Source organism: Oryzias latipes, chromosome 13 (genome assembly GCF_053564925.1).
Source record: "Oryzias latipes strain Hd-rR chromosome 13, Olatipes_Hd-rR_3.1".
NCBI classification, from domain to species: Eukaryota; Metazoa; Chordata; class Actinopteri; order Beloniformes; family Adrianichthyidae; genus Oryzias; species Oryzias latipes.
In genome coordinates, this window is record NC_136249.1 from 16,993,589 (window position 1) to 17,007,275 (window position 13,687).

The 13,687-nt window shown below is 42.3% G+C and overlaps 1 protein-coding gene across 3 annotated transcripts in view; it reads right to left on the minus strand.

The window, feature by feature from the left end:
* The window catches only part of LOC101162182 (chloride channel protein 2), a 97,311-nt gene that overhangs the window by 17,574 nt on the left and 66,050 nt on the right, over positions 1 to 13,687 (minus strand). For 2 of the 3 annotated variants that reach the window (XM_023961538.2, XM_078956541.1), the window contains 5 exons: positions 9,941 to 10,074; positions 6,160 to 6,350; positions 5,348 to 5,459; positions 4,330 to 4,400; positions 3,858 to 3,932 (listed from right to left, as the gene is read on the minus strand). In XM_023961538.2, the coding sequence (XP_023817306.1) occupies positions 3,858 to 3,932; positions 4,330 to 4,400; positions 5,348 to 5,459; positions 6,160 to 6,350; positions 9,941 to 10,074 (583 nt within the window). The remainder of the gene's footprint in view (positions 1 to 3,857; positions 3,933 to 4,329; positions 4,401 to 5,347; positions 5,460 to 6,159; positions 6,351 to 9,940; positions 10,075 to 13,687) is intronic. The other variant, XM_023961539.2, reaches the window with a different exon arrangement.

Here is a 13,687-nt window from a genome sequence, read left to right on the forward strand (position 1 = left end):
CGTGCTCCCGTCTCTGAGAAAGAGCGCGCAGTTGCGGGGACGGGATGTTAGAGGAAGAAAGCAGAGGGTGAGGTGGGGGTGGGGGTGGAGTTGTGGGCACAGGTAGCAGGTGAATCGCGCAGGGATTGTAATAACGTAAAACCCGCTACCCGTCACTCACTGCAGCGTGGGTGTGTGTGTTTGGCTCCGCGTCTGCATGTGAGCCGTCTTTCTCACATCTACAGAACATTCAGACCAACCTACGATCAGGTTTAAAGTCTCAACGCCTCATTTATCAGCAACAGCATAACAATATTATTAAAAAAGAATCCACAGACTTATTGTACTTTAAAAATGTTGAAATTACATCAAATGCACACATTCACTTGTTTATTTAGTTTTAAACATATCGTTGCTTACTGACTTGGACTGGGTGGCTGTTGGGCCGCGTTAAAAGTTGTGGAGTTCATTGAACGCATCAAGCAGAGATCTGATTGGCCCTCAGTTCTGTCGCTCAGCCTGTTGTTAGGTAATCTGGACCAATGGGGTTCAGCTTTGGGCCAAATAAGGGAAATGGGAGGGCTGGAGCGGGAGCAGGGGAATATAAAGTTGGGAGAAGCGCTCTCATCTCGCTGAAGAGAATAAGGAGTTGCTGAATTAATTGTACGGCGTTTGTTGCTGTCTGCAGTCACCAGAATAAAGAACCTTAAAAGAGGTTAAGTCTCAGTGCCTCAGTGTGGGAAAGGGAGACTACATTATTGTATGGCTCTTTCGAAATTACATTTAAAAATATGTGCCGTTTATGGCTCTCTTGGGCAAAAAGGTTCCCGACCCCTTCTCTAGGCTTTCCTCACCCCCTAATCAGATCACAAACTTTGTGTTTTCCTCTCAACTTAAACTAAATTCCATTTTCTCTGCCCCACAGTTTATTAAAAACCCTCGCTGTTGGATTTTTGGACATTTTTTGTGGTAATTTATTGCTTAAAGATATAATTTCCAAGCACAGCTGGATATTAGTTTTGCGGGACACAGTTCACGATTAAAGAATGCAATATTGTCTGCTTTTGGATTTTTTGTTTTCTTTTCCATAAATTTGACACTAAAACCATGTAATTCATCACCTTGGAGCTGCGTGTTTCCACACAAACCCTGAGGAAACACAAGAAAAATGACATGACGGCCAAACAACTGAAGGAATGGACTGAAAAGGCTAGAGTAATGGAGGACTTTCATTGCCTCCAGTCCACATTACAGCTTTGATGTAGTTATATTATCAGAACAATAAATGAAAATCTGAAGGAAGGATTGCCTGAGATCTTCTAATAAAATCAAGTGATGCAGATGACAAAAGAATACATTTTTAAAGTCTTTGAATGTATTTCAAAAATGTATTTCTGCTTAAAAGTCAAAGAATCAGTGAAAGTCCTTTTTCCACAGGTTTGTTCTTTCATTAAGCAACAGCTAAAACTCCAGGATTAATTGTAGAGACGATACCAACTCGTACTGATGGATCTGCTACCGTCAAATACCATCCGATATGAAGAATACACAAATGTGATTTAAAGTATAAAAGAAGACAAATGCTAGAGACCTGAACCTTCAGTCATGATACAACTAATTCAAAAATTTCCTGCTGACTCTTTAAAAAAATATCTGTTGTGAAGTGAATCGCCTAAATAGGGGTAATGACTGTCTTTGGTTCAACTCTGCTGGTTTTTACAAGCTTTTCCAAAAAGTCCATTTAGTGTAAAAGCTGTTTAAAGACCCGGTGAAAATAATATTTTTGGATTTTAACATGCTCTCAAAGTCGTTTCTGATGATGGACAATATATAAAGGATATTAAGCTTGACATTGCATTTCTGACCTTTTCTTTATTCAGATTGTTGTGAATCAGGAGGATTACACAAAAAATCAAGTTTGAAAAAGTAGAAAATATGCCGCACGGGCTACAAGCCCCTGCTCTGAGCTCTCGGCAACAGTAATGGGAAGATTAATTTTTCTGAATGAACTACTGCTGCTCTGCAGAAACTATGTCCTAGAAAATGACACACATTTTTGAATGTTGGCTAAAAACTACATTACTATAATTAAAAGTCCCCTGAGAAAACTTTGAAAATAAATCAAAAGAGGATCAGAGTGGGACTTTAAATTTTGACTAACAGTTTACAGAGGCCTGCTGAGGTGGCCTCCTGGATGCCTCCCTGATGAGGTCCAGGGGGGCATATCCTGCTGGGACCAGGCCATCACTTATCCAGAAAATATCCCCAAACTAACTGAGCTTAGCTAATAAATCACCAAATGTCAAAACAATTTAAAATATGACAAAACATGTGTCAGGATACACTAAAAATAAACAACTGTTGTGTGTTTGCCTCTAAACACTGATCCAAACTTTTGGAGAAATAAAGATGCTCACCAAAGGGAAACTCTTTAGGCCTGGCTCCTGCTAAGTAAATGACATTTAATGTAAAGAGTAAAAAATTGTATTCAATCATTGATGTTTCCAATTGGATGAATGTATTCTGAGCAAATCCACGTTTACGTGATACTCAAAGGTTTTTGATTAGTAGAAATAGTTGGTTTTATGTTTCCATACAAGGATGGCAGATTTGGCACAGTGATTTCACTTCTGAATTATTATTTTTTTAAACAAAATCATGCATTGGTATGTAAAAGGACAGGTAGAAACATCCAGGTTTCGGTTTGGGCAGTCCTTCTCATGCATCATGCATCTGTCTCCTAAATGATGCAGTTCAACAGCCACAAAACCCGACAGAAATCCCCAAACGAACATTTCCCACTCAGAGTGTCTTCCCATGTTTAAATCAGTTTAAGACAGATGAAATGGGATCGCTGGGTCACTCCAGGAACAGGGCGGGGCCTGCTCTGGGAGGCAGACACTAATTGGACGCCTCAGGTGACTCAGCTGGTGATGAACGGAACGGCATGCTTGATTCTACAATGATCCAGCAAAACACTTGACCACCGTAAAACCACTGTTAGCCTGTATTACAACAAAAAAGCCTAAATAATAATTCTTTTTTGCAATTTTATTTTTCTGCTTACATAAAAGTTTTATTTTTTGAAATGTATTTGGAACCTAAGAAGCTAGAGTGGGTATCTACAAAGCTCTTCAAAACTTTTTCCACATGTGTGAAAGCCAGAAGAAAAGCTCTGCATGATTTTAAGTTCTACAGCGTAAATTTAATTCCAACTCTTCTGGGTTTCACATATTCTAGAAGTTTTTAAAAAAAATGCAAACATTAACTGATATAAAAAATAAATTTGTACTAATTGGTGGTTTATTAATAATTCTCTAACATACACAGGCAGCTATTTGACTATGAAACTCATTCAAGCCTGGAATGTCTTTTAAATATGGCAAATTAGTGGTACAATAATCCAAATGTTTTTTTTGGTTTGTTTTTTGCAGAATTTGCAGAAAAACATCTTTCAACATAGAAAAACTCAAAAGAAAATTGAGTTTTAAAGAAGTTCTAAATCAAGGAACTGCAGAGCCTGTCTTCTGGCAGTGACTTTCTTAACCTTCATAGCATGAGCCTTTTTCAGCACAGGCTTCTGCCTCCAGTGGCTCTTTGGTAGTCAGGTGTTCTGTATAATCAGACTCGTAGACACAGGTTACTCCTCATGATGTGAGGAACCAGAAACGGTGAGATGTCAGCGGTCATGGAATGAAAAGAACACAGAATTTGTTCTTCTCTGCACGATGGCCCAGACAGGCTTCGGCTGAGCCTAATCTCAGTCCATCGGCGTTTGGGATTAGCTTTGAAATGACTGTAACCTGACAGCCGACTGATTGGTGGATAAACCTGCAGCAGAGCCATTTCCAGGCGTTCGGCTCGCCTGGATCTCTTACCACGATGGAAATCCGGACTCGTTTGGACGGCCTCCTGTGCTCAGGAGACGAGGGGCTCTCCTCATTGTTGTTTTTCTTCACAGGTGACCAGACAAGCACACAATGTTAACAAACCCAACCTCCACTGTGCCGCAGAACACAAGATTCACAGCAAAAACACCTTAAAGCTCCACCTTAAAAAGACAAAGCTGTGTGTCATTGAATCAAACTATTGGTGGATGAGTGCATGGGGGGGGGGGGGGGGGGGTCAGTTTGAAGTACTCCACCATGAAAAGCTGAGACCAAATGGAGGAGGTCGGACAGTGAGGCAGCTGGAGCATGTGTGCCTGCCTGAGTGGGAGGCTCTGTACTGCAGAGCGTGAAGGACTGCATGTGAGAGATAGCATAGGGTTGTGTGGGCGCTCAGTACGTGTGAGTGTGAGTCACAGTGCGTGTGCCAGCGCTGGATGCATTCAGGACGTGGCGCTCTTACCTCCAGGGCTTCTGGGTCTGGAACGCCACAGAAAAGGTTCTTCACCGCGATACCAGAGTTTTCATGTGGGCCTGAAGGAGACACAAATATGTGTCAAATTCCCTCCTGACTCTGCAGCTCAAGTCGTACTTTAACCCTTGTGCTATCCTGTGACCCCACCCTTACATTGACGTGTTCTCCCTACCATGACAAAGGTGGATAAAGGTGAAGAGGATTTCATTTAATCCATGGACACTAGTGAAGATCACAAATCATTGAAGAAAAAAAGGTTGAGTGCACTGTCTAGGGGGTCCTAGATGACCCAACTCCCAATGTTAAAGTGCCCAGGATAGCACAAGGGTTACTATGTGTTTTGCCATTTTTGCAATTTTAGTCGTGTGTAAACATGATTACATTTTTATTTCTCTCACACTACTAAATTAGATCAGTTATTGTCCCAATGTACTGATGAATATGCTAACAAATACTGCATATTTAGACATCAGTTCATTTTTGTCTCACAAAACCAATTAGGAATAGAGCAGCATTGACCTGATAAAGCTGTTAAGATTGGTTTCAAAAGGAACAACATTTAAAGCAAACATAAAAAAGAAAGACAATGATGTGGCTAAAATGTGACGTATTTGACCATAAAGCTTAGTTTAGCATACCACATGTATGTCACACGTATTTTCATCAAAGAGATATTAGTGCAAAATTCCAATTCACATGTGGAATAATCACAACAATAATTCTCAGCAGATTTGAATAGTAAACTCCCTTGCGCTATCCTAGGCACTTTTACATTGGGAGTTGGGTCATCAAGACCCACTAGACAGTGCGCTGAACCTTTTTTCTTCAATGATTTGTGAACCTCACTGGTGTCCATGGATACATGAAATCCTCTTCACCTTTATCCACCTTTGTCATGGTAGGGAGAACACGTCAATGTAAGGGTGGGGTCATAGCACAAGGATTAAGATGTATTTGGAAGGGCTCATCCTCAGTGTGCTGTTGTCTGTGAATGTGTGTGTCTTACTAGTGGGGAGTTCGGTGGGTCTCTCAGCCACGCTGGATCTCTTCAGAGCGGGCTTCAGGGGCTTCAGAGGTGATGGACGAGTCGGACTGAAGGAAGACTCCTCTGTAGAAATCTGCAAAAAACAAAAAAACGTCTGGAAAAGTTTCTGAAACACAGGGACATGCATTTTTTTACGACATAATAGAGTTGAAGATTTGAGTTGACCATCATAAATTTTCCATTCTAATGCAATTGATCTCCATCTAGAGGGAGGTTTCCACTCTCATCATTACACGGGCACAAACTGTGTCACCTCACAAACCTTTAAATATTGCAAGAAGCAACTGAAGGTGTGAAGTCAGAGAAAAAACAGAGGAGATTTCAGATCAAATGAGTTTCAGACACAAACACTCTTCTTCCTTCCTTTTCTGCGCCTCGGGGCATTTTGCTCCGCCCGTCACGCCAAACGGATGACAGAGAATTTAAGAAAGAAGGATGGATCAATAGCTTGAGCTGGAATTCTCTTTGACATCTACATGAAACCTGGCTGCCTTAGGCACACGGAAACCAGAACGTCTGTCATTATAGATGCTTTCACAACAGATTCTGCCTCTTCTGAATGATCCTCACGAGCATCTTCTGCAGAAGGAAAACATCCCAGAAGAGAGTTTGGCAGTAGAAAAGAGTTAACGGTTCGATTCTTCACTCTCAAAGTGTAAATATTCTCCCCCCTAATCTTTCATGCTGCTCTGACCACTATTTGTCTGTGTTTACCTGCACAGGTATCAGAACTAAATTGGGTCAGGTGTTTCCTCCAGAGCATGGGCTCTCACCTGGAAGCGGACCTCCTGACTGACCCGGTGGCAGTCCTCCTCACTGCCCGTGTTCGACACCATAGACAGGCGCTTTTTCTCAGCAGCAGCTTGTTCCCTGATGTATTCCAGGCGTCTGGAGCGACCGAGCTGCTGGGAAAGCAGCGACTGGAGCTGAGCATGCTCAATGGAGCCCAGCAGGATCATCGACTCTGGGAGATATGAGACAGGTGTGAGATGAAGAGGTCAAATAGGAAAATGGAGGGGCAGAGAGGGAGGAACATTTGTAGTAGAAAATTGGAGCGAAACGAATGGAGTACAAGAAACAAAAATCATGTTAAGGTGTGAAGAATGTGAGCACTGCAGGGGATCCCAAACACACACACTGCAGAGAGTATGGCTCAGTTGCATAACATGCAACAGTAAATGTATAATTACTAATACGACTGTGTGTGAATCTGTATTTGTGTGTCTGCATGTTGAAGCTTGCTTGTTTGTTTAAGTGATTGCCTTTGTGACAGCACATGCTGATCTGGTATTTGGAGAACTGCCACGGCTAATTGTTCCTGCATATTGCAGGCGTAAAGAACGTGGGAACAGAGAATTTGTTCTTCAGTGAGGTGACCAGCGCCATGATCAAGCTTCATCCAGGCAGCCTCGTCAGTCAATCAATCAATACATCTAATGAGTACAGCGCCAAGGTCGGAAGAATCTGTGCTCGTTACTAACCGGAAGAGACGCTTTGTCAAATAAAATCAAACAAAAAAGCTGCGACATGAGCCGACTAATTTACTTTATTATTGTTTGGAGTGAAGGATGGACGGATGGACAGATAGACAGATAGATAGGTGTCCGGTAGCAAAACATGCAACCACACACAATAAAAACAGTAAAATGACAGTTCACAAAATAAAATATCAGTTCATATCAGGCAGGTTCATTAAACAGTCTAATAGCTGAAGGGACAAATGAGTTCTTAAAGCGTTCTGTCCTGCAGCGCAGTGAAAGGAGCCTATTGCTCCATGTGCTCCTCTGACCAGACATCGTGTTGTGCAAGGGATGTCTGGGTTGTCCAGGATGCTTTGAGTTAAGGCCCTCATCCTCTTCTGCAGCACAGATCCCACAGAGTCCACCCTCCTCCTGATCACAGATCACATTTCAGACTTTTGATCTGATTTCAGATCAGATTTCAGACTCTTGATTGAGGGTTTCAACTCTGTAATAATGAAGAATTATAACCCAGTTGTCTGACATAATTCCAAACATAAATAAAGATAAGAGCAATGTATGGCCTGTAGGCACTACTCGCCCTCGCGACCCCCCTTTTTTTTTTTTTATACACTGTATGTTATCCCACGAAGGGAAATTCTTTCTCCGCATTTGACCCATCCCATTGGGGAGCGGTGAGCTGCAGCCGAAACCGCGCTCGGGAGGCAGTAGCGTTAAGGGTCTTGGGGTCTTAGGCTACGTTCACACTGCAGGGCTTAATGCTCAATTCGGATTTTTTGAAAAAATCTGATTTGTTTGCTAGACCGTTCACATTTCCAAGTAAATCCGAACTTTTGTGATCTCCAGTGTGACCGTGACACGACCCAAACGAGACCCGCATGCGCAGAAGCCAGAAGAATACTCAACGGTGAACGACGTCACTTGTTGTTTGCGGAGCAAACGTTAACAATGGATGTCAACAACAGTGTTGTCAAAAGCGGGGCTCTTTTTGTAATATTAAATTTATTTTCACGAAGGAGCAGCTCAATTACAATCTTCTCATTTTAAGAAGGTAATGGACTCGAGATCGTCTGTAACCACTGTTGTGGAAAGGAAATGTGCACGTGTTGGGGCAGCGCGCCCGCGTGTGTGTGTGTGCAAGCGCTAGAGAATAGGGGGGGGGGGAAGTGTGGGCGCGCATTCATGTTGTGTGTTACGGAGGAAGGATGACGGTAATAAAAGAAGGTTTCCCTCAGAATAAATGCTATGGACTCTTTATTAACCCGTTCTGGAGAATCTAAGGATCAGAACAGGGAGGAGGAGGAGGATCGCCTCAGGTCCCCCGCGCTTCTGAGCACGGTCGGAAAGGGAAGAAAGAAAAAAAAGTTATCGCGGGAAAGGTTCAACACCACCCTCTGCCATTTATCTGGAATTTTTTTCAAAAACCGCCCAGTTGCGATAAGAGCCCTGCAGTTTGGCCTGAAAAGAGCGATCACCCCAAATATTAATCCAATCAGTGACCTCCCTTCCCTTCCACTGACTGGTCTCTCAGCAGCATCCTCCACCATGGTTGATGTTTACGTTCTCGTTCCCGCCTACTTCAACGCAAAATGATGACGTTTGTTGCGTGTCGATGACGTACGGTTCGGAATCAAGTCGCCTGGCCGGTCAGACGGCGGTCGCAATTGAAAAGAACGGCTAAAATTCGGAATCAGGACGGCAAACCCACGGGGCCTGGGTCGCAATTGAAAAGATCGGATCTGTGTCATTCAGACTGTCATGAAATGATCGGAATTGGGTCATTTCAGCCTGCAGTGTTAACGTAGCCTTAGGGTCTTGCCTAAGGACCCTCACTGGGTGATGTTAACTGCTTGCCATTGATGTGGTAATTGCCCCCAGTACCATTGCTCATTCCCCTCCGGGAATCGAACTCTGGTTTCCTGCATGGTAGCTTCCCACCCTACCAACCGAGCTACCCAGCCGCATCTACCCACCCTCACTGGCTGAGCAGCCAGTTCACACCCCTTACAGTCAAAATTCACTTTGTCTAAAAAATGTCTATTGTGCTAAAAAAGGGAACAGTAGCTAAAAGTGCTACTATGGCCTTCAGAATCATCAACTATCGTAGAGAAACATATTGCTAAAGATAAAATTTGTTAACAACCCTAACTATACTATCTGTGCTAATGCGGCTAGAATTGCAAGCATTGCATTTAGCATCATCAACTATCTCAGAAAAACACATTGATAAAGTTGTGAATTATGCTTTTACTCCCAGAAAAGGTAGAACTCATAGAACTCTAGTAATAAGTAATGTCTGTTACTTCATTCTTAAAAAAAACATTTTTGAATCTGAACTTGACATGATAAACGTGTTTTTATTAAGAAAATAAATAAATAAAATATAAAAAAACAAGGTCCCGCAGAAAGCCCATAATCACCACAGAGGTGATCTGCACGCAATATCAAGGTTGTAGACCGTTCAGTGTACCCCTAGAGAGAAAATGTTCATGCACACTTTTTTTCTGCAGGCATGGTCTGGGAAACGGGTTGTAGTGAACATTTACACAAAATGTAAGGGTAAGTAAGGGTGGACTTGGTAAGACGCAGGTGTGTCGTACAGATTTTATTCTTTTTTTTAACCCCCCGAAATCCTGTGGACTGCAAAAGGATCCCCTTAGAGCTGTTCACGCAATAAATGTGCACATCTTGTGTGCAGCCTGACTGTTAGAAAATGAGAAAATTAAACAATCAGAGTGTAGTTTGGGCGAACATCCAACAGTCACTTCTACTACTAACGACTAGAGTGTGGCGTAAGGACACTGTATGTCAAGTAATGCAAGTAATTTCAATTATGCTTTTGAAAACTTCATCATACATTCACAATGCGCACAACAATGGTACAGGTCAACCACCGTACGGGTGCATGAGACTGAGAAGATTCACTATAAAATGCTCAAACTCGCTGTTGAGCATTCATGCCTAGAATAAGCCTCCGTACAGAGAGGTTTCTACGATACAAAGCATGATGGGATTCAGTGTGTTTGTCCACACAGTTTGTTCCATGTTTTACAACTCTGTTTGCATGATTCACCTGCAGTTTCCACTAGAGCCAGGGTCTTGAGGTTTCCTGACAGCAGCACGTTGTGAAGGTCTCGATAAGTGCAGTTCAAGGTGATGTATCGCACATCCCGGACCATGATGTCCTCCACACGTATGTTATACTTCCTGAGACAAGACAAGGGGAAGAAAGGTCTGACCAGAGCTGGTAGATAAAAGAGAAACCCATCCAACAGAAATGACTCATCAGAATTATGGTTATTATAATAAAGCATAACTATAAAAACATGTGTAGAAGTATGTGCATAACTTTGAAAATGACCTCCTTGGTATTTTCAGCATTTGAATATTAGAGGACATTGTCCTGTAAAACATATAGAGTCCACGTCTTTGAGCTGTCGCTGTCTGGTTATTTCTCTTTTTCATTGTGACAAGACATCCGTTTAGCTGACCAACAAAATGCAGCGTCATCCCTACGTCAGTGAACTGACGACATGCCCGGGCTTTTGGCTTGTACAGGAACATTGCAGCTCTGGCCTCAGCAATACGCTTCGCTCCACAACAGAACAGAATTTTGTAAGTCTGAACGGACCGCAGCAACTGCATCAAAGGCAGTAGATGAAATCTAAACAGTTTCTTCCTGATTGAACCCACCTCCTCCACAACAGCTTGGAAAACATCTGGTGAGGCATCAGGCCTCATTACTGTAAACCTTGTTTTTTCAGCATAGCTCACAGAAACGGGTCCGACTGAAATCTGTTTCCTTCCAAAATATTCCAGTTTTCACAGGATGCTGCTGTGCGGCGGTTGAACCAGTAAAAGAGCCTTCCATGTGACCATGATGAGGAGAGGAGCACAAATGTAGAGAGGAAATAGAGCTGTAATGAGAGTGTTATGAAATCCTCTCCACACTTTTCTGTAAATGTATCTCTAATACTTAAGATGGATTAGCTCTGCTCCCAGAGTGGGGAAGAGGAAGTGGGAAGTCCTTATTTGGTCATGACCACAGAGAGGAAGTCTGCCTGCAGAGGAAACGTCCGGTCAGAAAAGATCAGAAAATCCACCCATGAAGGCAAGTAGATTTGTGAGAGTGCATTCACTTCAGGTGCTACACAAGACTTCCTGTGTGTGTGGGTGGGGGGCAGGGCTGGATGGTTGTGTGGGTGAGAGATGGATCCTTTCCATCCTAAAAGACGGGGTTTCAACCTCGATTGGGAGGGGTTTTCTCCATCTGGAGATACTAGACAGACGCACACATACACATGCACACACACCCAGACACACACATGCGCACACGAACATATGCGCACAGATAGACACACACAAATGAACACACACAGACAGACACGCACACACCCACAGAGAGATATGTGCAGAAATGCAGTCTTTATCTTCCCTTAAAATTATTATTATTTTTTTTTTTTTTTCTTTGTTGTTTTTTTTCCTTTCCCTTTCCCTTAAAATTATTAACAACCTGTCCTGATTTATTTTTTTATTTCACAATTTTAGAATATTACAAACCAAAAACATAGTTAATTTTCATGTCCACTTGTTCACATTTAATCTCTCTCTCTTTTTTCTAGAATCAAGCCATCTCAGTAAAAGAATCCTCTGCTGATGTTACAGTCCTCCTGGACTCAAGCAGCCGGATTGTGTGCAGCCACAGCCCTTTGCACTATTCTATGAAAGTATATTTTTTGGACACAAAAATTGAAACGCAGCTTCAGTTTTACAGTGATAAATGTGCTCCATATGGAAAATGCAAACTCTGTTATCAACATGTGAATGTGCCCGCCCACAACAGAGCTCACACTCTGGATCTCATTATTACTTATGACCTGAAAGCCTCAGTGACTTCTGTTGTAGAAGTGGGCATTTCTGATCATTCTTATGTGTTTTTTAAAGTACACGACTGCATACTTGAGAAGCCCCCTGAGAGAACCATTAGAAGGCGCTGTCAACACACTGAAGTGGCTGCAAACTTTACCTCACACTTGGAAAATCAGCAACCAACTCTTTCATATCCATCTATGGACTTATCAATACAGCATTTCAGTAATGATCTCACCGAAATTCTGGAAAAAGTCGTCCCATTTAAACTACAAACTGTTAAAGAGAAAGCTCCACCTCCTTGGAGAACAGAAGATATTAAGAAACTTAAAAGAATGACAAGAAGGGCAGAACGACATTGGCGAAAAACAAAACTCACAATACATCACCAAATTTTTAAAACACTAATGCATTACAATAACTCTATTAAAAATGCAAGGCAAGACTACTTTTTAAAGTTCATAGCAGAAAATCAGTCAAGGCCAAAAATCCTCTTTGCCACAATTGATAAAATAATCAATCCAACCTCTGGCCCACCGTCCACCTTTGGCAGTAAAACCTGTGAGGAGTTTGCAGCCCACTTTATCGCTAAAGGCCCGTACACACCGGGACGAATATTCGCCAGGCGTTATTCGCCAGCGTTTTTCGCCACGTTTTTTGTGTTCACACCCAGGCGATTTTCGCTGACGATGAGCCGAGCAAACATGCAATTTCATTCCCTGACATTAGATGGCGCTTAATGTAAAACAGAAATACTCCTGTACACAAGGTGGCGCTGCGCAACTTTACGCTTCTTAAAGTCGCTTTTCACTCAGAAGAAGAGAGCAAGTATTTACACGCTTGTCAGAATCAAACAAAGAAAACATGAATATTTCAAGCACCAGTAGCTCCAACTGGTGCTTGGTTCGGGGATGTTTTAGAATGTCCGTCATTATTGCTTCGCGGCTGTGTAGACGCTACTTGGCGTCTATCTTCTTCGCTGGTATGTGTGCTCAGCAAGGAAGTTTTGTGTTTGAGCGCCCCCAAGTTGTGTTTTACTGTAACTTCAGAAGCTCCAGACACGTGAGCAAAAGCGCCATTCTCATTGGTCGAGTAGATTTCGACGCGACGCGTTGAAAAAAAAAAACGAACCCGAGGCGTTTTTTTTTTGACGCTTTAACGCGTGGCGTTTTTTCGCGTCGGTGTGCACACTCTCATTGGTGCCCTTTGTTTAGTCACGAGGCGTTAAACGTCGGCGAAAATCGCCGGCGAAATTCGTCCCGGTGTGAACAGGCCTTTAGATAAATGACATTAGATCATCTATCCTAAAGGGGAGGAATCAACAACCCCGTGTTAATCTTTCTAATGCATGTCCTCTTATCAGTGAGAGAACGCTCGACAGTTTTGTCTTGATTGATTGATGCTGCAGCACTCAGACAAGTGATGTCCCAAATGAAAACAAAAACTTGTTCTCTTGATCCCATTCCCACCTCACTTTTTAAGTCAGTTTTCACATTATGTGAGGAGGAATTACTAAATATCTTGAACTGCTCTCTTCAGACCAGAGTCTTCCCTGCAACCCTAAAGACTGCTATAGTGAGACCCATTCTGAAGAAGAGGGGTTTAGATGTATCCGATCTAAACCCCAACCGTCCGGTATCCAACCTGTAATTTTTAAGTAAAATTTTAGAAAAGCTTGTTTTTACTCAACTGAATGTTTTTATTAATAAAAAAAAAACATTTTAGAAAAGTTTGAGTCTGGTTTTAGATCTCATCACTCAACAGAGTTAGCACTCGTCAGGGTCTTAAATTCTCAGGTCCAATACTGACATGAAGAAAATATCTGTAACAGAAAATATCTGTTTTAGTCTTAGACCTGAGTGCAACCTTTGACACAGTTGACCACTCTATCCTTGTAAACAGACTTCACGACATGGTTGGAATTACCGGGACAGCTTTTAATTGGTTGACA